A 27,353-nucleotide genomic window follows, 5' to 3' on the forward strand; every position below is an offset into this window, starting at 1 on the left:
CCTTCCTTTGATGTGTTGTTCTATATGTACCACTCCCAAATGCTCCTCGACTATAAATCTACACTGTGAGCGGCATCTCTAAGTTACTTTGACTCGTGCACAGTGCGATTTAGAAGCATGCGCAGATTGCCGATAATCTCTAAACTGAGCCGGCATAGCGTGCATCTCTGAATCAGGCCCTATGTACAGTCCACTAGTTGGTTGGTGATTTTTCAAACAAAAGCTTCATCATAAAGCATTTCTGACAGGTAAAATAATAAAAAATAAGCACAAATCAGGGGAAGGATAAAGGAAGATTTGAAAGACTTTTAACGTCCTCCTGAAAACTGTAAAGTCCATCATGAAAAAACGGAGAGAATATGGGTAAATAGAAATTAATCTAGAATATATTTTACCAGAAAACTAAGCATCCAAATTACTGTTAGGGAGACCACCAAGAGGTCTATGGTAACTCTGCCAGAGTGACAGTCTTCCAAGCGGAGGAAAATATCAATGCAATTGCCCTGTAACATTACCCCTCTGCCCACTACCGCTGGCTGTGGAGGGTCCAAGAAGGCGGCTACCACTGAGCAGCAGCAGTCTCCTCTGTTTCACTGCCAGTGGTAGTGGGTAGATGAGAAGTGTTACAGGTGTAGCGCTGAAAAGGAGAAGAATGTCCGGGCCCGGATAAGTAGTCCCCCCCATAGTCCCCCCGCCAGGATGCTAGACTGATGTGGAGGCTGCTCCCCTCCGCGACACCACAGAAATTTTAGGGTTAGGCTTTAAATTAGATGTTACCATTATATACCTGTTGACATTTTGGCGCTGACATTAAGGTGTTTATATAAAGACAGTCGACATTTTGATTGTTGACAAAACATACTGACACCGTCCATATAAATGTTCATTTACATATCCCCCTAATGTACTGACAATGACATCTATCTCTCCTCAGACCTTGAGACCCTAGGATTGCCATTACTGTGCAGCCGCTGCTCGGCCGCCTTCTCGGAGCTCAACCACGTCCAAGAGAACAAGGTTAATAAAAGATGCATGCAAAAGCAAGGATGAAACAGGACTGGGGAACTGCAATGGGGATGATGTTGTGCAGCTACACTTATGACTGAAGAGGCAGAACTGGGGGTGTGGGGAGGGGGAGGGGCATCTCCATGTAGGCAACGCTCAGTATGCAGACAATAGCAAAGACTCTGGCACACTGACAGAGCCTTTGCTGCAACCGTGCAGAGCATTCTTTCTGAATGTACCAGTGGCGTGCAGTGAGGTCAGTGGCTGGTGAGGCATGCCCACTAAAGCTGCCGCTATGGCCACTGCCAGAGGCAGGTATAAAGGGTGCACTGGTTACAAAGGTTAGTTGTCCATGATGAAGGTGCCTTTCTGAGCACCGAAATGGCTGTCTATCTACCAACCTACCATCACCGGAGGCTTGCAATATGGCTTACTGCTATACACATGGTGGAACAACGTAGTTTGTTTACATGAGGTACTCCATGTGCTTGCTCTGCTACCCCCTGTTTCTCTGACGTCCTAGTGGATGCTGGGGACTCCGTAAGGACCATGGGGAATAGCGGCTCCGCAGGAGACTGGGCACAAAAGTAAAGCTTTAGAACTACCTGGTGTGCACTGGCTCCTCCCCCTATGACCCTCCTCCAAGCCTCAGTTAGATTTTTGTGCCCGAACGAGAAGGGTGCACACTAGGTGGCTCTCCTGAGCTGCTTAGTGAAAAGTTTAGTTTTAGGTTTTTTATTTTCAGTGAGACCTGCTGGCAACAGGCTCACTGCATCGAGGGACTAAGGGGAGAAGAAGCGAACTCACCTGCGTGCAGAGTGGATTGGGCTTCTTAGGCTACTGGACATTAGCTCCAGAGGGACCGATCACAGGCCCAGCCATGGATAGGTCCCAGAGCCGCGCCGCCGGCCCCCTTACAGAGCCAGAAGACAGAAGAGGTCCGGAAAATCGGCGGCAGAAGACGTCCTGTCTTCAACAAGGTAGCGCACAGCACTGCAGCTGTGCGCCATTGCTCTCAGCACACTTCACACTCCGGTCACTGAGGGTGCAGGGCGCTGGGGGGGGGGGCGCCCTGAGACGCAATAAAAACACCTTGGATGGCAAAAAATGCATCACATATAGCTCCTGGGCTATATGGATGAATTTAACCCCTGCCAGAATACACAGAAAAACGGGAGATAAGGCCGCCGAGAAGTGGGCGGAGCCTATCTCAGCACACTGGCGCCATTTTCCCTCACAGCTCCGTTAGAGGGAAGCTCCCTGGCTCTCCCCTGCAGTCACTACACTACAGAAAGGGTTAAAAAAGAGAGGGGGGCACTAATTACGCGCAGTATAAAAAATACAGCAGCTATAAGGGGAAAAACACTTATATAAGGTTATCCCTGTATATATATAGCGCTCTGGTGTGTGCTGGCAAACTCTCCCTCTGTCTCCCCAAAGGGCTAGTGGGGTCCTGTCCTCTATCAGAGCATTCCCTGTGTGTGTGCTGTGTGTCGGTACGTTTGTGTCGACATGTATGAGGAGAAAAATGATGTGGAGACGGAGCAGATTGCCTGTAATAGTGATGTCACCCCCTAGGGGGTCGACACCTGAGTGGATGAACTGTTGGAAGGAATTACGTGACAGTGTCAGCTCTGTATAAAAGACAGTGGTTGACATGAGACAGCCGGCTACTCAGCTTGTGCCTGTCCAGACGTCTCATAGGCCGTCAGGGGCTCTAAAGCGCCCGTTACCTCAGATGGCAGATATAGACGCCGACACGGATACTGACTCCAGTGTCGACGGTGAAGAGACAAATGTGACTTCCAGTAGGGCCACACGTTACATGATTGAGGCAATGAAAAATGTTTTACACATTTCTGATAATACGAGTACCACCAAAAAGGGGTATTATGTTCGGTGAGGAAAAACTACCTGTAGTTTTCCTGAATCTGAGAAATTAAATGAGGTGTGTGATGATGCGTGGGTTTCCCCCGATAACAACTGATAATTTCTAAAATGTTATTGGCATTATATCCTTTCCCGCCAGAGGTTAGGGTGCGTTGGGAAACACCCCCTAGGGTGGATAAAGCGCTCACACGCTTGTAAGAACAAGGGCTCTACCCTCTCCTGAGATGGCTGCCCTTAAGGATCCTGCTGATAGAAAGCAGGAGGGTATCCTAAAATGTATTTACACACATACTGGTGTTATACTGCGACCAGCAATCGCCTCAGCCTGGATGTGCAGTGCTGGTTTGGCGTGGTCGGATTCCCTGACTGAAAATATTGATACCCTAGATAGGGACAGTATATTATTGCCTATAGAGCATTTAAAAGATGCATTTCTATATATGCGTGATGCACAGCGGAATATTTGCCGACTGGCATCAAGTCTAAGTGCGTTGTCCATTTCTGCCAGTAGAGGGTTATGGACACGACAGTGGTCAGGTGATGCGGATTCCAAACGGCATTTGGAAGAAGGGGAGGAGTTATTTGGGGTCGGTCTTTCAGACCTGGTGGCCACGGCAACAGCTGGGAAATCCACGTTTGTACCCCAGGTCGCCTCTCAACATAAGAAGACGCCGTATTATCAGGCGCAGTCCTTTCGTGGGCAAGCGGGCAAAAGGTTCCTCATTTCTGCCCGTGACAGAGGGAGAGGAAAAAGGCTGCAGAAATCAGCCAGTTCCCAGGAACAGAAGCCCTCTCCCGCCTCTGCCAAGCCCTCAGTATGACGCTGGGGCTTTACAAGCAGAATCAGGCACGGTGGGGGCCCGTCTCAATGAATTTCAGCGCGCAGTGGGCTCACTCGCAATTAGACCCCTGGATCCTTCAGGTGATATCTCAGGGGTACAAATTGGAATTCGAGACGTCTCCCCCTCGCCGTTTCCTAAAGTCGGCTTTACCGATGTCTCCCTCTGACAGGGAGGCAGTTTTGGAAGCCATTCACAAGCTGTATTCCCAGCAGGTGATAATCAAGGTACCCCTCCTGCAACAGGGAACGGGGTATTATTCCACACTGTTGTGGTACCGAAGCCGGACGGCTAGGTGAGACCGATTCTAAATCTAAAATCTTGAACACTTACATACGGAGGTTCAAATTCAAGATTGAGTCACTCAGAGCAGTGATTGCGAACCTGGAAGAAGGGGACTACATGATGTCTCGGGACATCAAGGATGCTTACCTTCATGTCCCAATTTACCCTTCTCACCAAGGGTACCTCAGGTTTGTGGTACAGAACTGTCACTATCAGTTTCAGACGCTGCCGTATGGATGGTCCACGGCACCCCGGGTCTTTACCAAGGTAATGGCCGAAATGATGATACTCTTTCGAAGGAAGGGAATTTTAGTTATCCCTTAATTGGACGATTCCCTGATAAGGGTAAGATCCAGGGAACAGTTGGAGGTCGGTGTAGCACTATCTCAGGTAGTGTTGCGGCAGCACGATTGGATTCTCAATATTCCAAAATCGCAGCTGATTCCGACGACTCGTCTTCTGTTCCTAGGGATGATCCTGGACACAGTCCAGAAAAAGGTGTTTCTCCCGGAGGAGAAAGTCAGGGAGTTATCCGAGCTAGTCGGGAACCTCCTATAACCGAGCCAAGTCTCAGTACATCAATGAAAGGGTTCTGGGAAAGATGGTGGCTTCCTACGAAGCAATCCCATTCGGCAGATTCCACGCAAGAACTTTCCAGTGGGACCTGCTGGACAAATGGTCCGGGTCGCATCTTCTGATGCATCAGCGGATAACCCTGTCACCAAGCACAAGGGTGTCTCTCCTGTGGTGGTTGCAGAGTGCTCATCTTCTAGAGGGCCGCAGATTCGACATTCAGGACTAGGTCCTGGTGACCACGGATGCCAGCCTGCGAGGCTGGGGAGCAGTCACACAGGGAAGGGATTTCCAGAGCTTATGGTCAAGCCTGGAGACATCACTTCACATAAATATCCTGAAGCAAAGGGCCATTTACAATGCTCTAAGCTCAGCAAGACCTCTGCTTCAAGGTCACCCGGAGTTGATCCATTCGGACAACATCACGGCAGTCACCCACGTAAACAGATAGGGTGAAACAAGAAGCAGGAGGGCAAGGCAGAAGCTGCAAGGATTCTTCGCTGGGCGGAAAATCATGTGATAGCACTGTCAGCAGTATTCATTCCGGGAGTTGACAACTGGGAAGCAGACTTCCTCAGCAGACACGACCCCCACCCGGGAGAGTGGGGACTTCACCCAGAAGTCTTCCACATGTTTATAAAACTCGACAAGTATTGCGCCAGGTCAAGGGACCCTCAGGCAATAGCTGTAGACGCTCTGGTAACACAGTGGGTGTACCAGTCAGTGTATGTGTTCCCTCCTCTGCCTCTCATACCCAAGGTACTGAGAATTATAAGATGGAGAGGAGTAAGCACTATATTCGTGGCTCCGGATTGGCCAAGAAGGACTTGGTAACCGAAACTTCAAGAGATGCTCACGGAGGATCCGTGGCCTCTACCTCTAAGAAGGGACCTGCTCCAGCAGGGACCCTGTCTGTTCCAAGACTTACCGCGGCTGCGTTTGACGGCATGGCGATTGAACGCCGGATCCTGAAGGAGAAAGGCATTCCGGATGAAGTCATTTCTATCCTGATCAAAGCCAGGAAAGATATAACCGCAAAACATTATCACCGCATTTGGCGAAAATATGTTGCGTGGTGCGAGGCCAGTAAGGCCCCGATGGAGGAATTTTCAACTAGGTCGATTCCTACATTTCCTGCAAACAGGAGTGTCTATGGGCCTGAAATGGGGGTCCATTAAGGTTCAAATTTCGGCCCTGTCAATTTTCTTCCAAAAAGAACTAGCTTCAGTCCCTGAAGTTCAGAATTTGTGAAAGGGGTACTGTATATACAGCCTCCTTTTGTGCCTCCAGTGGCACCTTGGGATCTAAATGTAGTTTTTGGGTTCCAAAAGTCACATTGGTTTGAACCACTTAAATATGTGGAGTTAAAATATCTCACATGGAAAGTGGTCATGCTGTTGGCCCTGGCCTGGGCCAGGTGCGTGTCAGAATTGGCGGCTTTATCCTGTAAAAGCTCTCATCTGATTTTCCATTCGGACAGGGCGGAATTGAGGACTTGTCCTCAGTTTCTCCCTAAGGTGGTTTTCAGCGTTTTTTCACCTGAATCAACCTATTGTGGTGCCTGCGGCTACTAGGGACTTGGAGGATTCCAAGTTGCTAGACGTTGTCAGGGCCCTGGAAATATAGGTTTCCAGGACGGCTGGAGTCAGAAAATCTGACTCGTTGTTTATTCTGTATGCACCCAACAAGCTGGGTGCTCCTGCTTCTAAGCAGACCATTGCTCGTTGGATTTGTAGTACAATTCAGCTTGCACATTCTGTGGCAGGCCTGCCACAGCCAAAATCTGTAAAAGCCCATTCCACAAGGAAGGTGGGCTCATCTTGGGCGGCTGCCCGAGGGGTCTCGGCTTTACAACTTTGCCGAGCAGCTACTTGGTCAGGAGCAAATACGTTTGTAAAATTCTACAAATTTGATACCCTGGCTGAGGAGGACCTGGAGTTCTCTCATTTGGTGCTGCAGAGTCATCCGCACTCTCCCGCCCGTTTGGGAGCTTTGGTATAATCCCCATGGTCCTTACGGAGTCCCCAGCATCCACTAGGACGTCAGAGAAAATAAGAATTTACTTACCGATAATTCTATTTCTCGTAGTCCGTAGTGGATGCTGGGCGCCCATCCCAAGTGCGGATTGTCTGCATTACTTGTACATAGTTATTGTTACAAAAATCGGGTTATTGTTGTTGTGAGCCATCTTTCCAGAGGCTCCTCTGTTATCATGCTGTTAACTGGGTTCAGATCACAAGTTATACGGTGTGATTGGTGTGGCTGGTATGAGTCTTACCCGGGATTCAAAATCCTTCCTTATTGTGTACGCTCGTCCGGGAACAGTATCCTAACTGAGGCTTGGAGGAGGGTCATAGGGGGAGGAGCCAGTGCACACCAGGTAGTTCTAAAGCTTTACTTTTGTGCCCAGTCTCCTGCGGAGCCGCTATTCCCCATGGTCCTTACGGAGTCCCCAGCATCCACTACGGACTACGAGAAATAGAATTATCGGTAAGTAAATTCTTATTTTTTTATGCCTCTGGTGTTTCATGCACTTTATATATGCTTTTTTGATAAAGGATTTGTTATGCATTAATTGGAGGTGCTGGTTTCTTTTATTGGGACTATTGCAACAGTCATGTGACCAGCACTCCTAGCATGGACTGTGTAATTGTGTGCGGCAGGCTACAAAACGCTCCACTATCTATCAATCTATCTATCTATCTATCTATCTATCTATCTATCTATCTATCTATCTATCTATCTATCTATCTATCTATAAATAATACTGTTGTGTAGCCACAGACTTCTCGCGCATGACACAGTCATTGCGGAATCTTCTATATAATGTTCCTGTTTTGTAATCCCATCAGACATGGACTTGTGTCTTCTGTTCAACTGAAAACCCCATAATTGAGGGTGTTAGATCTGAGATCACTGGGGGAGGAGACCAGCTGTACATCCGGGATTCCCAGCCTGGAAACGAGTACGCCTCCACGGATGATACCATGCTGGTATTCTGCATTGACATATCAGGGAGCATGAGTGTGACCACCGAGGTGAGGAAGCCGTGATGGCAGGCGCTTAGCTTAAACATCATACCATACTATCTAGAAACTGGTTGTGGGTGGATTCTCCATTTGTCTGCCTCTCCACCCCTATAACCACAGGAATACTAGATAAAGGACCTCAGCAGTTTTACACATCTACTGTAGGTAACATATTTTGAAAAAAAAGAAAATAGTAAGAGACTTGAGTCCTAAGTTTTTTCAAGCTTTCTTATTGTTGTTTTCATATGCCCTTGGGTACGGGATCCGGTCTGAAGATCGACAGTATCTAGGTCGACAATGTTTAGGTCGACCACTACAGGTCGACAGTCACTAGGTCGACATGGATGGAAGGTCGACAGGGTTTCTAGGTCGACATGTGCTAGGTCGACAGGTCTAAAGGTCGACATGAGTTTTTCACATTTTTTTCTTTTTTTGAATTTTGTCATACTTAACGATCCACGTGGACTACGATTGGAACGGTAAAGTGTGCCGAGCGAAGCGGTAGCGGAGCGAAGGCACCATGGCCCTCATTCCGAGTTGTTCGCTCGCAAGCGGATTTTAGCAGATTTGCTCATGCTAAGCCGCCGCCTACTGGGAGTGAATCTTAGCATCTTAAAATTGCGAACGATGTATTCGCAATATTGCGATTACACACCTCGTAGCAGTTTCTGAGTAGCTCCAGACTTACTAGGCATCTGCGATCAGTTCAGTGCTTGTCGTTCCTGGTTTGACGTCACAAACACACCCAGCGTTCGCCCAGACACTCCTCCGTTTCTCCGGCCACTCCTGCGTTTTTTCCGGAAACGGTAGCGTTTTTTCCCACACGCCCACAAAACGGCCTGTTTCCGCCCAGTAACACCCATTTCCTGTCAATCACATTACGATCACCAGAACGATGAAAAAGCCGTGAGTAAAATTCCTAACTACATAGCAAATTTACTTGGCGCAGTCGCAGTGCGGACATTGCGCATGCGCATTAAGCGGAAAATCTCTGCGATGCGAAGATTTTTACCGAGCGAACAACTCGGAATGAGGGCCCATGCGAGGGGACGCGGTGCACTAATTTGGGATCCCGGTCACTCTACGAAGAAAACGACACCCAAAAAAAAAAAAATCCTCATGTCGACCTTTAGACCTGTCGACCTAGCACATGTCGACCTAGAAACCCTGTCGACCTTCCATCCATGTCGACCTAGTGACTGTCGACCTATAGTGGTCGACCTAAACATTGTCGACCTAGATACTGTCGATTTGATGAACCACACCCCTTGGGTACTACATGGATTAGCTATGCTATGTATACTGGCTACATCTGTAAATGCTGCACTTGGATTTAATTACTTTGATGAAATATCAAGAAGGATAAATCAATGCATTTAGGGCCTAATTCACTATGGATCGCTATTGAGGATGAAGTAGCGATTTTCCCTAAGCTGCTTCTGCTAAAAATTGCAAGTGAAGAGCCACCAGAGGGTAAAAGATGCCCATTGATGAGATTGCAAATCTGCGTATGCATTAGCAGAATCACAATCAATGCATACGCAAAAAACGAGCACAATCAACAGTGGCTGTGACGCATACCTACTCAAAATAATTAAAATATAGTCGCACCTGGCGCCATGTTTTTCTTCACAGCGCCCGCACATGACGTCAGATACATGCCTCGAAAACGGGCATGACACTGCCTGTGTTTTCCCAACCACTCCCCATAAACGCCATGTTACCACCCAAGAACGGTCACTTCCTGGCAATCAAATTGCATTCTCTTTACAATTAGACTGCATACACAGAGCGATCACATTTCGACCTTCGCACACACGCAGTGCGTTCGCAGTGCATGCGCCGTCTGCCAGTAATCGCTCACTGCGTGCAATCTCACATTTGCAAACTGTAGTGAATCGGGCGCTTAATCATCATTCCAGAAGAGCATGTGCAAAGCCACTAAATGCAGATGTCTCCAGGTGGAAACTCCCTTTGCAGAACTACACCAATGGAATATACCATGCCCCCCCCTCCCCCCCCCCCCCCTCTTCCTCCACCCCTACCGGTTTGATGTCTGTTACTCTGCAGTTCCCAGACGCTAGTATGTTTGCATTGATCGGAAACTGCCGGGATCCCAGACACAAGGTTATTATTACTACCAGGGGATCTGTAACACATACATTCAGATCATAACATTAATTTATTAGCGTTAATGTTCTGCATTGTGCTGGAAACATGTTTCATTTCAGATTGTACTATTACAGGTGACGGGCGACCAGAGCCATGAATGTAATACGGTCTATAAATCAAGAATGGAGGTAAAAGAAATACAATTAGGGAATGATTTTTGAGTTGCACAAAATTGCGTACGCTGAGTCGTATGTATAACTGTGGCTGCTCCGCCCACAGCCCCCTGTTCACTAGAGTAGCTGCCATCACTGTTATGGGCACTTACACTTACCTTATGCTAGCACAGCCCAAACTACCCTGATACTGCCCCTTTATAGCCTCCATACAGTTGCCCCTTCCTGTGGATCATACAGAACATACAGCAGTATTCAATAGTAGAGTGGCCAATCCCAGTCCATTTTTTCAATCCCGGGTTTCGGGATTGAAAAAAGGTTTAATTCCGGGATTCCCGGGACACCCGGGATTGGTTTGTTTCCTGTGTCAACGCCCCCCCCCTGTACACATAACTTATAACCATGGTACCTGGGACGGCGCGTGGGTAACTTCCTCAAGGATCGGGGAGGTCTGTGCGTTGTGGGGCGGGCTGCTGCGCAGTATGACCTCTGACTTAATGTCACGCTGTGCAGAGGGAGGAGGGAGGAGGGCAGCGTCTGAGCCTTCAGAGGATGCTCAATGCTGCCCGGCATAAAAAAAACAAAGGACTGCTTGATCCCGAAATCCCCGGGATTAGATCCTCCAATCCCAGGATTGAATCCCGGATGATTTTTGTCCTAAATCCCGGGATCCCGCCGATCCCAATCCCGGGATTGGCCATCCTATTTAATATATGTCAAAGTAATAGTTACATGCTGGCAGGAGATTAGTATTCAACATTTTTATTTATGCCAGGATACCGTAAGGTCACACTTACCTAGTGTCCACATCAAAGAGGAAACAATTGGTTTCTTGTCTGGGTAGGATTTCAGAGCACTGGGAAAGAAGCTCTTGTAGGTCATTCCCATACAGCTAAGAGACCAGGAGCAGAGATTTAGCACAGCTTGGAGAGAGATAAAGTGATGAGAGATAAAGGGGCAACCAGCCAGCTCCTGTCATTTTACAGATACTGGGGCAGATGTATTAAGCCTGGAGAAGTGATAAGTGGAAGGTGATAACACGCCAGCCAATCAGCTCCTAACTGTCAATTACATATTAGAGGAGATAGGCTGGTGCGTTATCACCTTGCACTTATCACTTCTCCAGGGTTTTTACATTATTTGACTAATGACAGTTAGGAGCTAATTGGTTGATACTTTATCTCTCTCCTCTTTATCTCTTTCCGCGGTTTGATCTCCCCGTAGCTGTTTATGAAGTCTTGATTAAATTATGGTAAATATATGTAAACACTTGTTACTCTTTACTTTCAGGCTATGAAATCTGGATTACGTGAGACTCTAAATTTCTTGTATAGCCAGCACCCTAGGAAGAGAGTAGCACTTGTAACATTCAGTGACCAGGTAAGGCAAAGTTACTATATCAGGTGTGTAACACTTAGTGACCAGGTATGGTGCAGCTACTATATGGGATCCGGTCTGAAGATCGACAGTGTCTAGGTCGACAATGTTTAGGTCGACCACTATAGGTCGACAGTCACTAGGTCGACATGGATGGAAGGTCGACAGGGTTTCTAGGTCATGTGCTAGGTCGACAGGTCTAAAGGTCGACATGAGTTTTTCACATTTTTTTTTCTTTTTTGGAATTTTTTCATACTTAACGATCCACGTGGACTACGATTGGAACGGTAAAGTGTGCCGAGCGAAGCGAAGGCACCATGCCCGAAGCATGGCGAGCGAAGCGAGCCATGCGAGGGGACGCGGTGCACTAATTTGGGATCCCGGTCACTCTACGAAGAAAACGACACAAAAATAAATAAATCCTCATGTCGACCTTTAGACCTGTCGACCTAGCACATGTCGACCTAGAAACCCTGTCGACCTTCCATCCATGTCGACCTAGTGACTGTCGACCTATAGTGGTCGACCTAAACATTGTCGACCTAGACACTGTCGATTTGATGAACCACACCCCTACTATATAGGGGGAGATGTACTATTAAGACTTTGTGATAGATAAAGTGGAGAGAGATGAACTACCAACCAATCAGCTCCTAACTGTAATTTTTTTAAACACAGCCTGTAACATGGCAGTTAGGAGCTGATTGGATGATACTTTATCTCTCTCCACTTTATCTCTCTCTCCAAGGCTTAGTACATCAGCCCCTATAACGGATGTGTAATGTTGCAAAACAGAATATAGAAAATACCTTAGAGGAGCACTGGTGTATATGTAAAACCTTAGAAATTTTAGAGCTGAAATTCACCCCAACTCCTGGCGCAAATAAATTTATGTATTTCAAATAGTCAGGAAAACATCAGTTGCACATAATAGGGAATTAGCAAAATCCCAAAGAAACAACACAAATCAAGAAAATAATTATTTCGCTTGATGTACTGATATTAGTTAAATAAATTCGTATTGGTATGTATTAGTGTTTGCTTCCACTCAATAATAACATACACAGAACTTGCTTCCAAAAATAACAGATTTTTACTAAATTTCAATACAGTAAAATGACAACAATTAGTCACAGACTTAAGAATTCCATATGGACACGAATAATCAAATGATGTGATATCCAACCACACTAATTAAAAACACTGAGGTTCCTTTGCACTGTTAGATTATAGCAACAATGTATCTCTTATAATAACAAGCACGTCCGATCTGCTTTAATTAGCGGTATTCACTGCCACTTTATTTCTAATTGCCCGTAGTAAAGTTATATGTCTCTCCGATCCACCTGCTACTGACGTCCTACTACCTATGTACTACCAGACATTCCCGCTGGATCGGGTAATTATAACAAAGCCTTATCCCCTGCACTGAGACGCCAGTAGCAGGTGGATCGGGGAGAAATCCCCTGGAACTCAATAGAATATCCTCCATATTCATATAGTAGTCTAATCTGGAAAACCAGGTGTTCCTGGTAGGGGGACTAGTGGACTTCCATAAAGTGGGGATCACTGCACGGGCAGCATTGCTGAGGTGTCGCAGTAGCGTAGTCCTAAAAGTGGACATAGGCATAGAAGAATTGTTAAGTAACCAAAAAGCTGGGTTGGTGGGGACAGGGGCATGGAGGATATCCCGTGAGGTAGATATTACGTCTTCCCAGAAAACTTTAATGATGGGGCAGGTCCACCAGATGTGCAATAGAAAGCCTAAATCATTATGGCACCTCCAACAAGTGGGGGAAATAGATGGAGAAATAGATGGAGAAATAGCATGGATAAGAGAGGTGTATCTGTACCATGTCATCAGTATTTTATATTGTGTTTCTCTTACTTGCACACATACGGAACTCCTATGGGGGTAATTCCAAGTTGATCGCAGCAGGAAATTTTTTAGCAGTTGGGCAAAACCATGTGCACTGCAGGGGGGGCAGATATAACATTTGCAGAGAGAAATAGATTTGGGTGTGGTGTGTTCAATCTGCAATCTAAATTGCAGTGTAAAAGTAAAGCAGCCAGTATTTACCCTGCACAGAAACAATATAACCCACCCAAATCTAACTCTCTCTGCAAATGTTATATCTGCTCCCCCTGCAGTGCACATGGTTTTGCCCAACTGCTAAAAAATTTCCTGCTGCGATCAACTTGGAATTACCCCCTATGTGTCTTGAGAAATATGGATTCCCACTCCCTATCCGAAATTAGACAGTTCAAATCCCTTTCCCATTTCTGAGTAAAAAGAGGGAGGGTTAAGGTATCAGAAGATTGTAATAATATATACAAGGTGGATATTGTATGTCTCGGGTGTATAGGTTCAACGCACATTCTTTCAAATGAGGTTAAGTCTCTAGATGCATGACGGTAGTTATTGTCTGTGTATAGGAAGTGCCGTACTTGTAAGTACTTCCAAAAATCTACCTGTGGAACATTCCATTTTGCCCGGATGTCTGAGAATTGTTTAACCTCAGAGGGTTGTGTCAACTGTCCCATTCTAAAAAGTCCTTCTAGAGCCCAATTTTTATAGTATGAGAGGGCGAGGCCTGGTGTAAAAGCAGGGTTACCTAAAAAGGAGGTAAGGGGGCCAAGGTCTGATGAGACACCCGGTTGTTGTCTTATCCATTTCCAGAAAGAGAGTGTAGGGGAGACAGTCGGGTGGGGATGTGGGAGTTTAGGTAAGGTTGGGAGCCAGGGGAAGATTTCAGGGTATTGCTGAACATATAAACCTTCCAAGACTACCCATTGTTTGACTTCCCGGCTTCTGGTCCAATCTAAGATCCTGTTTAACAGGATTGCGTGGTAATAATTTTTTATGTCTGGGAGTTGGAATCCGTCATGTTGAGGCGAGCACGACAGGACGGATCTGCTAATTCTGGGCCTCTTTCGAAACCAAACCACACAAATTGTTGGATCAATAATTGTATGGACCGAAACCAGGAGTCTGGGATACGGACTGGTAATGTTTGGAGGAGATAAAGCAGTTTGGGCAAGGTGTTCATTTTCACAACGTTAATTCTGCCTAACCAGGATAAGCTTTTGTATTGCCAACTACAGTAATCATTTTTGACCGATCGGAGTAAAGGGTGGAAGTTCAAGGACAATAGTCGTGACAAATCGCTGGGAAGTTGGACCCCAAGATATATTATGTGAGAGTCCTTCCATAGGAATGAGAAAGTAGTTTTTAAAATAGCTAATGTTGAAGGAGGGGTGGAAATATTAAGGGCATAGAATTGGACGTATTGACCTTAAAGCCGGAAAGAGAGCTGAAAATGTCTAGTTCACGCATGAGATGCGGGAGCGAGTGAGTGGGTTGTTTGATGACTGTCAGTAGGTTATCCGCGAATAAGGCTAGTTTATAGTTGGAATTACCCACTTGCAGGCCTTTGATGTGACCGTTCGCCCTAATAGCCCTAGCCAAAGCCTCAATGCAAAGAACAAATATCAGGGGAGACAAGGGGCAACCTTGTCTTGTTCCATTACTTATGGGGAAAGTATCAGAAAGGACACCATTAACTCGAACTCGAGCAGTTGGCCGCGTGTAGAGAGACAATACTCTGTGAAGTGCCTGAGGACCCAGCCCAATGTGCTCCAGTACTGCCCTCATAAAGTCCCAGTTGACCCTATCAAAGGCCTTTTTGGCATCTGTTGACAGTAATACAGTAGGGATCCGACTTTTAGACGCTAAGTGTATGAGGCTAAGGATCTTCGTAGTGTTATCTTTCACCTCACGACCTGGGACAAAACCTACTTGGTCGTTGTGGAAGAGAGGGGAGAAATTCATTTAGCCTATTAGCCATCAACTTAGCGAATCATTTGAGATCAACATTAAGGAGAGATATTGGTCTATAACTGGAGCACACTGAGGAGTCCTTCCCCTGTTTAGGAAGCACAGTAATCTGAGCCTCCAGGGACTGAGTGGAGAAGTGAGTATCTGCTGAGATAGAGTTGAAGGCATGTAATAGCTTGGGGGCGAGAACACCCTTAAACATTTTATAGTAAATAGCAGTGAAGCCATCCGGGCCTGGACTTTTACCCGAGGGCAGAGAGGATATCACTTGTTCAAGTTCTTGTAAGGTAAACGGTTTTTCCAGGGAGTCCCTGGCAGTAGGGGCCAGTTTGGGGTACGCTACTTTTTCCATGTATGTCCTGGATTTCAAAATAGTAGAAAGGGGATCGTGGACCAAGGAAGGGACATAAACACCGTGGCATGATCCGACCAAGTAATAGAGCCAATGGAGGCGTCTTCTAGTAAAGGCAGGTGTCTGTGTCTTAAAAACAAGTAATCTAAATGGGAGTAAACCTGGTGCGAGTGGGAGTAGAACGAAAAATCTCGATCAGAGGGGTGTGTAACCCTCCAGGAATCAGCAAGTTGGAGTTCGTGAAACCCCTTCCTAACCTGTCCGTGTTTTTGCTTACAAAATTTAGGGCTTATAGGGGAAGTGTCGATGGATGGGTCCATAGTCCTGTTCAAATCACCTCCCAGGACAACTATACCTGCAAAAAGAGCTTCAATACGGGGGAGGCAGAAGCGGAAAATAATGGTTGGTTCTGATTAGGGGCGTAGAGCACTATAAATGTGTATATTTGCAAAAATATAGTGCAATTGACCACTAATAATCTACCGGAGACCAATTTATGAATAGAGATGTCAGTAACTTACAGGGATTTAGAGAAGAGTATCGCAACACCCTTAGATTTACTATCTGGGTTACTGGAGTAAAATGCAAGGGGAAATCTATGATTAGTAAGGGAAGGGTGGCGTGCAGAGATTTTAAAGTGTGTCTCCTGGATTAAAGCGATATCCACCCTATCTGACCACAATGCCCTAAACAAATGGGACCTCTTTTCAGGGATATTAAGATCTTTTGCACTGAATGAAGCGATTTTGAGTCTACCGGACACAGACATTAGATTGCATAACAATACAACATAGTAGGAGTCCCGGATAGGTCAATGAGGAGAAAGAAGAAAAAATACAGAAAAGAAGGAGGAGAAAAAAAAAAGCCATAGAAAATAGAAACAACAATAACATGAGAAAACTCGCCATGGGAGGACTGGTATCTACACCAACCAGAAGTCCCAAAGGGCACTATGGCCGTATGCGGGAACAGGGTGAGGGAGTCACCTCTAAAGGCACAGTTTAAACAAAATACGCTAGGAAAACAGAAACCGTCAGTAACTGCAGGATTATAACAGTTTAATCACCATAAAAAGTCCCAGGTACATGTATGAAACTTGAGGGGGGAGATTGAAACAGGGTGCAGGTATATAAGGTAGTTCAGACTGTATCTCACCCGCGTATAGCACCTGGGAAGTTCAAGACCTCTGCAAACAGGAGGAAGAGATTCCACCTATAGATCGGCCAATGGAAAGGAAATCAAGTAGCGGTGGGATCTTGGCTTGCGGTAGGAGCTTTAGGGATTTTCTTTGTGGAATTGTGCACGACTTGCCATGATGCTCCATTACCAGATGAGTGTGGTGGGTGCAGGTCAGAAGGGGTGAATTCCCAGTCAGGAATTTTAACAGATGGGAGACCAAGACCAGAGCAGAACGAGGGCAAGTCGGAGGGAGTGCGTAGGGTGTGGATCTTCCCAGATGAAGAGACTTGAAGGTTAAAAGGGAAGCCCCATTTATATTTCAACTGACTCTTGCGGAGTTCCTCTGTGATCGGCCGACGGGGCTTCCTTTGTTGGAGACTATGCCAAGACAAATCCTGATAAATGATAATCGACTCTCCATTAAAGTCCAGTCCATCGTTCCAGTCCATCGATGCGGCGCACTTTACTCATAATCTCTTCTTTTTGGGAGTAGTAGTGCAAGCGACATATGACGTCGCGGGGACGATCCGTGGGGAGCCCTCTTGGCTTAATGGTCCGGTGAGCTCTGTCGAATGTTATGGTGTTAGCCGGGTCCTGTTCTAGAACTTCGTTGAAGATTTTCATAAAAGCGTCCACTAGTCCTGTTTGGGGGACATCTTCAGGGATACCTCAAACCCGTATATTGTTCCTCCTACCTCTGTTATCTAATTCCAACACGCGCGACCGCAGTGACCGGATTTCTTCTGATTGGGCCGCGATCATATCGGTGAGGGATCTCATAAACACATCAGCAGAATCACGGTGTTCCTCCATAGCGTCCATTCGATCGGAGAGCTGTGAGACATCATGTGTAATAGCCGCCAGTTCTCTTCGGATGGTATCCCGGAGATCCTGCTTGGTGGGTACAGTTTTCATGAATGTTAAAATGTCCTGAAGAGCTGTGTCTTCTCAAGAGTGTGAAAGTGGAGTATCCATTAGTGGGGTGGATGTAGGAGAAGCGAATTGGAAGGAAGAGGGACTAGAAGGGGAGAGATCTCCTGAGGATTTAGTGGGGGTGGGTTGTAGAAAGGATTGCATTCCTGTCTGGGATGTGGTCTCTTTAAGTTGCGGTGTATTTCCTTTATTTTTTTTATTTCCCGGATCTGACCATGCTGAGGATGGGACAGATAGATAGGTGAGGTCATGAGGCAGAGAGCCTATTTTCAGAGAGACTGTACAGTTTGCTGGTGAGTGCCGTCAGTCCGGTGACTCCCGGTGGAATGGCATTAACATACCATTAGGTAATCCATGGCCGCATGGGCAATGAGGACACGTCGGATACGAATTTCCCCTTTCCCCACAAGAGGGGGGGGGGGGGGGGGGGGAGAGGCATGAAAGGGACAGTTACTATATCACCATGTTATAGCTGAGATCCCAAGATGGCACAAGAATTCTTCCAATGTATATATACAATTGAGAATGAGGAAGCTGTAAAAGTGAATTTATGTATTCAAAAGAGACACTAGAAGGAGTTCCAATACCATTAATGCACAGTGCAAAGAGAGTCCAGTGCAGCACATGAAATGACTATTAGGAAAAGGCAGCCCAGTGTCTGTATATAAAAAGAAAACAGGTGCCCAGTGGATGATATACCAGAGGTTAGTGGCCCATCCACAGTTCAAGGGTCATAGGAGCCAGCAGTATTAATAATGTGGTCAGAGAGAGAGACTCACCAGGCTATCCAACAGCCGCAGGCCACAGCAGTGTTTCCCAGCTTCAGGGAAAGATGGCCGCCGGCAGTATGCTTAGAAGGTGGAAGTCGCAATGAGCAGGCTCCTCCACACACCATATAGAAGCAGGCTGTATCCAGCCCTGCTCCTATGAGCGTCTGTGCAGCCTAAGGAGAGATAGGTTGGCGGGCGGCAGGCACGGTCCGGGGACCAGGTGAGTAGCAGCCACAGCGGGCCGGGTAGCAGGCACAGGCGGCAGGATGGACTCCCCGGTAGTCTCGGGGCGCATATTGCCCAGGCAGCACAGCGGAGTCGAGGGGAGTCCGGGTCGGGAAGGAGCGGAAATTTAGTCCCTGGCCCGAACAGGGGAGACAGGCTGCAACCTGCAGAGGGGTAGAAGACCCCTCCCGGCTCCGCGTAATTTGACTCCCGCGACAGAAAGGGTGCTTAGGCACCGGAGGAACAGGGGAAGGGGAAGTATGAGAGGGGCCAGGTCAGGAAAACAACTAGTATAGGGCTTCTGTGGCAGGAGCCCACATGCAGCACGACTAGGCTTAATGGCTGCCAAGCCATGCCCCCCGGAAGCAAGTTCTGTGTATGTTATTATTGAGTGGAAGCAAACACTAATACATACCAATACGAATTTATTTAACTAATATCAGTACATCAAGCGCAATAATAATTTTCTTGCTTTATATGTAAAACCTGGGGGAGTGTATTTTTGCCTTGCAAGTGTGCGATCGCTTGTGCAGGCGAGCTCTGCAAAAACATTTTGTGTAGTTTCAAAGTAGGTCTGAACTTACTCAGCCCTTGCGATCACTTCAGTCTTTTTGGTGCTGGAATTGACGTCACACACTCGCCCTCCAAACGCCTGGACACGCCTGCGTTTTCCCTACCACTCCCAGAAAATGGTCAGTTGACACCCATAAACGCCATGTTTCTGTTAGTCTTCTTGCGATCGGCTGTGCGAATGGATTCTTCGTTAAATCCATCGCTCAGCAACGATCCGCATTGTACCCTTACGACGTGCCTGCGCATTGCGGTGCATACGCATGCGCAGTAGAGACCTGATCGCAGCGCAGCGAAAATCGGCAGCGTGTGATCAACTCAGAATGACCCCCTTTGTGTGGTAATTGGGCTATTGTACTGCACTTCCACGTATTCATGGTCCATTTAAGCATTTTGCAATGTATTTTTCACGTGTTTGCATGTCTGAAAAATATGAACTACTAAACACCTAAAGCACCAACACCTAAAGCACCATGCTGTGCTGCAGGTGGGGCAGATGTAACGTGCAGAGAGTTAGATTTAGGTGGGGTGTGTTCATAGGCGTGCGCAGACCATTTTATTAGGGGGTGCACCGGCGGAGGGGTGTGTCTAGCACCGCCTTTTGGGCGTGTCTAGCACCATCTATTGATGGTCAATGCAACATAAAATATCCACCCTTGTACCAATCCTAATAAAGCAGATACATTGTCAGATGTTGTGGTGTGCTCCAAACAAACACCCCTGATGGTACTCACTGCAATTACAGTGCTCCTCCTCAGCCTGGTCTGGCTCCCCCTCTCTTTCCCCTGCAAGCTGCAGTAGCTTACTTACAAGTCAGTCACTCACTGACACTGACAGTCGCAGACTAGTTACTGCTGCTGCTGCTGGAAAAACAAGTGACGTGTCAATGCTGCTGCCGACCGCCTGCCAGTATTGAATTTGTCTTCCTAAGAGGAATGCTGGCTGCATGCTGATCCTCATCAGTGGCAGGCGTTGGCATAGCATAAAAGGAGAGAGGTGGGCGTGTGGCGGGTGTGACGGGTGGGCGTACGAGCAGCATGACGTAATCACATCACATCACGCTGTTTTTGTATATTGAGGTGGAGCCGGGAGTTTGAAAGCCGGTGGCAGTGGCACCCTTGATTAACCCAGGCGTCTGATCAGTAATACAGTCCTGACAGGGTGCAGCGCAGAGGGGACAGTAATCAGCCTGCTTGGCGATCACTGCATCAGGCATGTGAGATCGGGGTGCCAGACATTAGGGGGTGCCTGTGCGCATCAGGCACCCCCCCTGCGCACACCTATGGGTGTGTTAAAGTTGAAATTTAAATTGCAGTGTAAAAATAAAGCTGTCTAACATTTGTGGACTACATGCAAAAACAGCCAGTATTTACCTTGCACAGAAACTATATAACCCACCCAAATCTAAATCTCTCTGCACATGTTACATCTGCCCCACCTGCAGTGCAGCATGGTTTTGCCCAGTTGCTTGCATTTTTGTTATACTTACAAACTTGAATTAGGCCCCTAATCCATTGCTATGTCTGGAGGTTTAGTAACCCCATGCATTCAGTGCTCAACACAAATCTTTATTTTCATTATAGTTTCTCTGCAGTGTAGAGAGTAGGCCTGAACCATAGACAGTAACCAGTGGCATTGGTGTATTTAAGGGTGAGGTGGAGTCAGGGCTGGTGCTAGGGTGTTCCGCAGAGGGGATGGGGATGGTTGGGGGCATACTTACCTACTTCTGATTCCTTCTCTCCGGGAGAAGCCCGGAGAGGAGGCACTGCAGGGAACTTTGGGGGCGGGGCCTGGCTCTGGCATCATCAAGCTCCTCCCACACCTCAGAAAAACTCAGCGTGGTGGGGCTAAAATGACACAAGTTGCGTCATTTTAGTCCCACCACACGGACCCGCAAATGCTGGAGATTATCTGTCCATGCTTCCCTGCTCCACTAGGGTGCGGGCCGGATGCGGGAGATCTGCCTGCTCTTCTGGGGGTGCGGGGGGTAACCCCAAAAATCGGCAGCCTCCTCATCGAGAGTAGGCAAGTATGGTTGGGGGGCCTCAACCACTGGATGGCTGAAGTTACTTGATGCTTCTGCTCTGCTGCCTGTCATACAGTTTAACAGGCGCAGCATCAGTGGATAGAATCTGAGCGGAGAGATCACCTCTCCAGCCCAGCGCCTCCCTGCAGTGCTTCCCAGGATTACCGCATCTCACCAGCACTGGGTGGAGTGTACATTTCTGGAATCCCACAAACTATCAGATATAGGGGGTCATTCCGAGTTGATCGCTAGCTGCCGTTGTTCGCAGCATAGCGCTCAGGCTAGAAATCGGCATTTATGCGCATGCGTACGGGCCGCAGTGCGCACGCGCGACGTACTTTCACAAAAAAGTATGCAGTTTTACACAAGGTCGAGCGACTCTTTTCCGTCGCTCTGTTGATCGGTGAGTGATTGACAGGAAGTGGGTGTTTCTGGGTGGTAAAAGGCCGTTTTCCGGGAGTGTGCTAAAAAACGCAGGCATGTCAGGTAAAAACGCAGGCGTGCCTGGGGAAACGGGGGAGTGGCTGGCCGAACGCAGGGCGTATTTGTGACGTCAAAGCAGGAACTAAACAGACTGAAGTGATCGCAAGGAAGGAGTAGGTCTGGAGCTACTCTGAAATTGCTTGAAAAAAATTCAGCACTGTTCTGCTAACCTTTCGTTCGCACTTCTGCTAAGCTAAGATACACTCCCAGAGGGCGGCGGCTTAGCGTTTGCACTGCTGCTAAAAGCAGCAATCGAGCGATCAACTCGGAATGAGGGCCATAGTCCAAAAGATGCTTAGAAATAGAAATGTTAGGAAAAGAAACCCTACAGCGTTACTAATGTGGCCCAGAGAGAGAGAGAGAGAGGTGTCTGAGACCGTGGACACCACCATTTGTGAGATGATCTCTTCTCCTACTCCAGGTGACCTATTGAACATCTCATGGTGGTTTTGTAGGAACACCCTGTGTATAACAGTCTGATTTATTTCCAGGTGAAGTTATATGGTGATGGGACTACAGAGCCACAGATACTGGAGGACTCACAGCTGTTAGACCCCGACTATCTGAAATCACAGGGTGAGAACCAACCAATGCCGCACACACTAGAGGAGACTCTACATGTCCTGGAAGCAAGGATCGAATGGTAATCTATCCTATCTCTTCTACAGCTTACGGTCATTAGGTCGACTATTATTAGTCGACATGCATTAGGTCGACATGGTCAAAATGTCGACATGGTCATTCGGTTGACATGAACAAGGTCGACATGAGTTTTTCACATTTTTCTTTTTTGACCTTTTTCATACTTTACGATCCACGTGGTCTACGATTGGGAACGGTAACCTGTGCCGAGCGCAGCGGTAACAGAGCGAGGCACCTTGCCCGAAGCATGGCGAGCGAACACGGTGCACTAATTGGGGTTTCTCGTCACTTTACGAAGAAAACGACAGCAAAAAAAGTAAAAACAATTCATGTCAACCTTGTTCATGTCGACCTAATGACCATGTCGACCTAATGCATGTCGACCAATAGTGGTCGACCTAATGACTGTTGACCTAAATCTTGTTGACCTAATGACCCATACCCCTCTTCTACTAGTTCCACAGCTTTCCATGGTGTGTACAGCTTGTTGCTGGCTTCCTGCGCCTCACCATAGCTGCAGAGCTTCATGGTCCCTAACCTTCACCATGCCCTAGATCTATGGGGGTCATTCTGACCCGTTCGCTCACTGCGTTTTAACGCAGCAGAGCGAACGGGTCCCTACTGCGCATGCGCCGTAGTGCGCTGATGCATGCCAGACGCCCGAAGGCCGTAGCAGGGATACGATCGCCTCTGCCTGATTGACAGGCAGAGGCGATCGCTGGGCGGGAGGGGGCGGAACGGCGGCGTTTGGCCGCTGTTTCGTGGGTTTGGTCCGGCCAACGCAGGCGTGGCATGACCGAACGGGGGGGGCGGGCCTCAGCGGCTGCGTGACGTCACACGTAGCCGCTGCGGGCCGGGGAGCGATGAGTATCTCCCGGTCAGCACTCTAAAGTTGCGCTGGTCGGGAGCTACTCTTGAAGTGCAAAGGCATCGCCGCTGTGCGATACCTTTGCACTTCTGCGAGGGGGGGCCGCACTGACATGCCCTGTGCTGGGCGTCACCCCGCATGTCAGGGAAGAAGATTGTAGCTGTGCTAAATTTAGCACAGCTACGATCAACTCGGAATGACCCCCAATGTTCCTAATTAAAATGATTCTTTTATGACTCATAACAAGCTGCACAGAAGGTTAGCAGTTCATTTACCGACGGACACAATACCGACGGTCATAATCCCGACAGCCATTGGCCGACAGTCAAAATACCGACATTCATTATGCCAGCATGTTGAAAATGTCGACAGTCAGAATGCCGACATGCGTTTTTAGGGAATTTTTGCCCAAAAACACACTTGTTCATACTTTACCATCCCAGTGGACCTTGAGGAGGAATATAATAGTGTGCCGAGTGCAGCGAGGCACAGTGCTTGAAGCATGGCGAGCGCAACGGAACACTTAGACAGTGTCCATGTCGACCTGTGTCGACATTGACCCCAAAACAACCTGAAAAACTTGTGTCCGTATTTTGACATGTTGGCATTTCAAATGTTGGTATACTGACTCTGTCGGTATTTTGAACATGTTGGCATAATGAATGTCAGCATTTTGACTGTAGGTCAATGACTGTCGGTAAATCATACTTGAACCCACACAGAAGTTACAATGATGCATTTTCACTATAGAACCATTTTAATCTGTGGAATATTGTTTATGACAGCCTGGAAGAAAGTGGAGTTACAGCATTGGGGCCTGCAGCTTTGGCTTCTATAGCAATGGCTGCCAAGAGACCAGGATCCAAGGTGAGCTGTAGGGGGCTATTTCTTACCCTAGTTTGTCAGATGGGCCCGGCAGTGGCCCGAGTTATCCAAGGAAGCGAAGCCACCCCCCGCCTGCGTTGAACACACCACCTGCACAAATGATCTTTCCAGAGAAACCTTGGCCATGACCACTTGCTAGAACAGGTCCCCTCCTCCAGCGCTGCCGCCGCGGCACGTCCTGGTGGCCTTGGTCATGCAGTAATAAATTCTCTGATAGTCCTAGTTTTGGCAGGGCCGACTTCCCACTGTCAAAGCCGCATGGTCTGCTACATTTGGGGTCATCTGGTGGTGTGGATGCTGGATCAGGTTTATATAGCACATTGAATCTGGGAGTGTTTTTTTTTATAATGGGTAATGTATAGTATTCAGCATCTTTCACTCACTTATTAATAAAATGTTTTACCAAGGAGAAATACTTGTTCTTATCTCCAAAATTGTATATGTACAATATTCCCTAACACGTGCCTGATCTCTTCCCCAGGTGATTATCTGCACAGACGGCAAAGCCAACACTGACCTGGGGAATCTAGAGAACATTGCAGAGGAGTACACCTACCAATCCTCCAGGCTTTATTACAGCAATCTGGCCGACTTAGCTCTTCAGCATAGGTTAGAGAGCATCCCCCCTGCCAAGTAGACATATTATTTTAGGTAACAACAACACAATGTTGTAATTGGATGGTTGGAAAGGGTAGTACGGTGCTCCCAAACCAACCTGGTGCTTCCACAGTCACAAGAGGGGAGCAGGTGACAAGTACTCTGAGTATGAGTGGCATTCAGGAATCACAGTCAGTACTCCAGTGCTCTTGGGATCATTGTAGCTGTGCTAACTCTGGCCCGCATTATTATGACAGTGAATAAACTCAAGACGGAAATTGCAGCAATGAGGTCATCGCCACCCTGAAACGCAAGGCAAACATGACACTGTGAAGGTTACATATACCGTTTGAATCAAAGTCCCCAACATGCCATTCTTACCATTATAAACAGGACGCGCAGCATTTTATTTGTTCCCAAATTCTGGTTACATCTCAGCTTGATCAGTATTACTGCTAAAGACACTTAGATAGAAGAATTGCGGTAAACACCACTTTAGAAAACAAATAACTATATCTAATGTTTTAAACGGTTATGTTAGAAGTATTTAAAATACCAGAGGGGCTGTGAGACACGAAAACCGCCAGCAGCACTTATTTCCTCTAATGTCACTGAGAGTATTGGGTCTATTCATTAAGCAGTGAAAAATGTGGAGAAGTTGCCCATGGTAACCAATCAGCTGCTCTGTATAATTTTATAGAATGAACTTTATAAATGTTACGTCAACACTGATTGGTTGCCATGGGCAACTTCTCCACTGGCTCACTTCTCCAATCTTTTCACTGCTTCATGAATAGACCCCTAAATCTGGTTACACACAGATACAATCGTCGGACAGACCTGGTAATGTTTAGACACCCTCATTCATCCTGTCCAATACTTCTGCTGCTGCTCTTGCACCTCATTTTCTGCAGAAGGTTTCAAAAGGTGAGGATGACAGATGTCATGGTAGATCAGTGTCGGACTGGGGCATGTAGGGTCCACCGGGGGAATGCAGTGGTAAGGGCCCATGTTTAGGGGTGTGTCCAGTCCGCAGAGGGGGTGCGGCCTTCCACCTCATTGGTTTGACTAACCATTAGAGAGTGCAACGTCTGGGCCCCTTCATAAATATATACAGTAAATTCAGCTGCTGCATGCATGATAATGTACCAGATTAATAACAGATTAATAACAGCAATGCACTGTAGAAAATATACCATAGTACAGTATAAGGTAACATATATATGATGTATAATTTAAGTGCACAGTCTGGAACCTGATCCTTAGAGCAGGAAGTGGGCCCCACTGCCTAGGGGCTCACCTCCTGCTCTAAGGATCAGGTTCCAGACTGTGCACTTAAATTATACATCATACATATGTTACCTTATACTGTACTATGTCAATAGTAAGTGTAATTGTATGAAGAATTGCATCTCAAGTATAATTGTATAAGTGTGTACCTGGTTTCAGTAGTTTTCCCATAAATGAATATCAGGCAGTGTAACAAGTCAGTATTACAAAATAAGAAAGATGTTTTAGTTCAGTTACAGTATGACACAAGCTGGGTACTCACCTATACAATGGTTGGGCTGTTCTCCTGATATCAGCTGATCGGCCTGACGATTGTATAGGTGTGTATGCAGGACAGTTGGCCATCAGACGGCTTTTAACGCTCCTGCAACTGTCAGATCGGAGGGTCGCACCTTATGTGCTGTTTAATATTTTAGATGTCGATCTTCCAATCCTGTTGAAGAACAATTACACTGAGCTATTTCTAGCACAGTGAGTATGGGAAAACAGGGGGCCAAGCTGGGTACACAGTCAGGGGCGGATTGGGAACAAAAAGCGGCCCTGGAAAAATTTGTATTAGTGGCCCCACGTGGGCAGCACCAGAGACTTTCCAGATAGTGGGCATGTCTAGCATCAAGGGGGAAGTTAAAAGGAAATAAAATTAAATATTATGAGCACATTATATGATACACCTTTAGAATTTAGGAAACTATATAATTCTTTAGAGAGATATATTTTCTTGCCTATTACACCAACTGTATCCCAATCACTATTCACTCAATCTTATATGTCAGCCAAGCAGGCAGACAGAGCATACACTAGATCATCTGCAATCACAGGCTAAGTGGCAAAGTAATTTTCATATATGCAAATTATGTCCTCAAACAAAACAGGCCCCGCGGGTGCGTCGGCCCACCGGGGATCTTCCCTGTAAACCCTATGGCCAATCCACCTCTGTACACAGTACTCAGCTGATCGGGAGCATTTAACCTGATCAGCCGTAGTAAATATTCCAGCTAACTTTAACTAAAAACTCATAAAGTAAGTAGTCCCCACTAACTAGCTGCACCCATTTGTGGGGCATTATTTAGATATTGCACCAGCTATGTTTTCACCAGTTGCACCATGATAACTTTCTACACCTAACTTTTCCTTCTGAGATGTAACCAAGAGCATAAGAAGTAGTAACCAGTTGGAGTGTTGTAAAAAAAATCCTTTGGATTATAAATCAGCAGGCTGCCTGTTTTTGCAGTGTGATGATCTCTGTGGTGACCCTAGAGGGGACTGACTGCCGGTTGCCGGAGCTGGGACAGCTAGCGGATAAAACAGGAGGCAAGGTACAGTATAAACTGCTGAATAAACATACAAGTCACACAGTCAGTATGTAGACAAGTCACTGAGAAGTTATTTGACAATTTTAGGAGGCACCAAAT

General features: G+C 47.0%; 1 protein-coding gene across 2 annotated transcripts in view; it reads left to right on the forward strand.

Annotated features, from left to right (window-relative positions):
* LOC134966004 (circularly permutated Ras protein 1-like) overlaps positions 1 to 27,353 on the forward strand; it is a 231,235-nt gene that overhangs the window by 180,026 nt on the left and 23,856 nt on the right. For both annotated transcript variants that reach the window (XM_063942453.1, XM_063942454.1), the window contains 8 exons: positions 935 to 1,017; positions 7,445 to 7,630; positions 9,868 to 9,921; positions 11,197 to 11,286; positions 22,151 to 22,302; positions 23,955 to 24,036; positions 24,536 to 24,663; positions 27,173 to 27,257. In XM_063942453.1, coding sequence (XP_063798523.1) covers positions 935 to 1,017; positions 7,445 to 7,630; positions 9,868 to 9,921; positions 11,197 to 11,286; positions 22,151 to 22,302; positions 23,955 to 24,036; positions 24,536 to 24,663; positions 27,173 to 27,257 — 860 coding nt within the window. The remainder of the gene's footprint in view (positions 1 to 934; positions 1,018 to 7,444; positions 7,631 to 9,867; positions 9,922 to 11,196; positions 11,287 to 22,150; positions 22,303 to 23,954; positions 24,037 to 24,535; positions 24,664 to 27,172; positions 27,258 to 27,353) is intronic.

Source organism: Pseudophryne corroboree, chromosome 10 (assembly GCF_028390025.1).
Source record: "Pseudophryne corroboree isolate aPseCor3 chromosome 10, aPseCor3.hap2, whole genome shotgun sequence".
Classification (NCBI taxonomy): Eukaryota; Metazoa; Chordata; class Amphibia; order Anura; family Myobatrachidae; genus Pseudophryne; species Pseudophryne corroboree.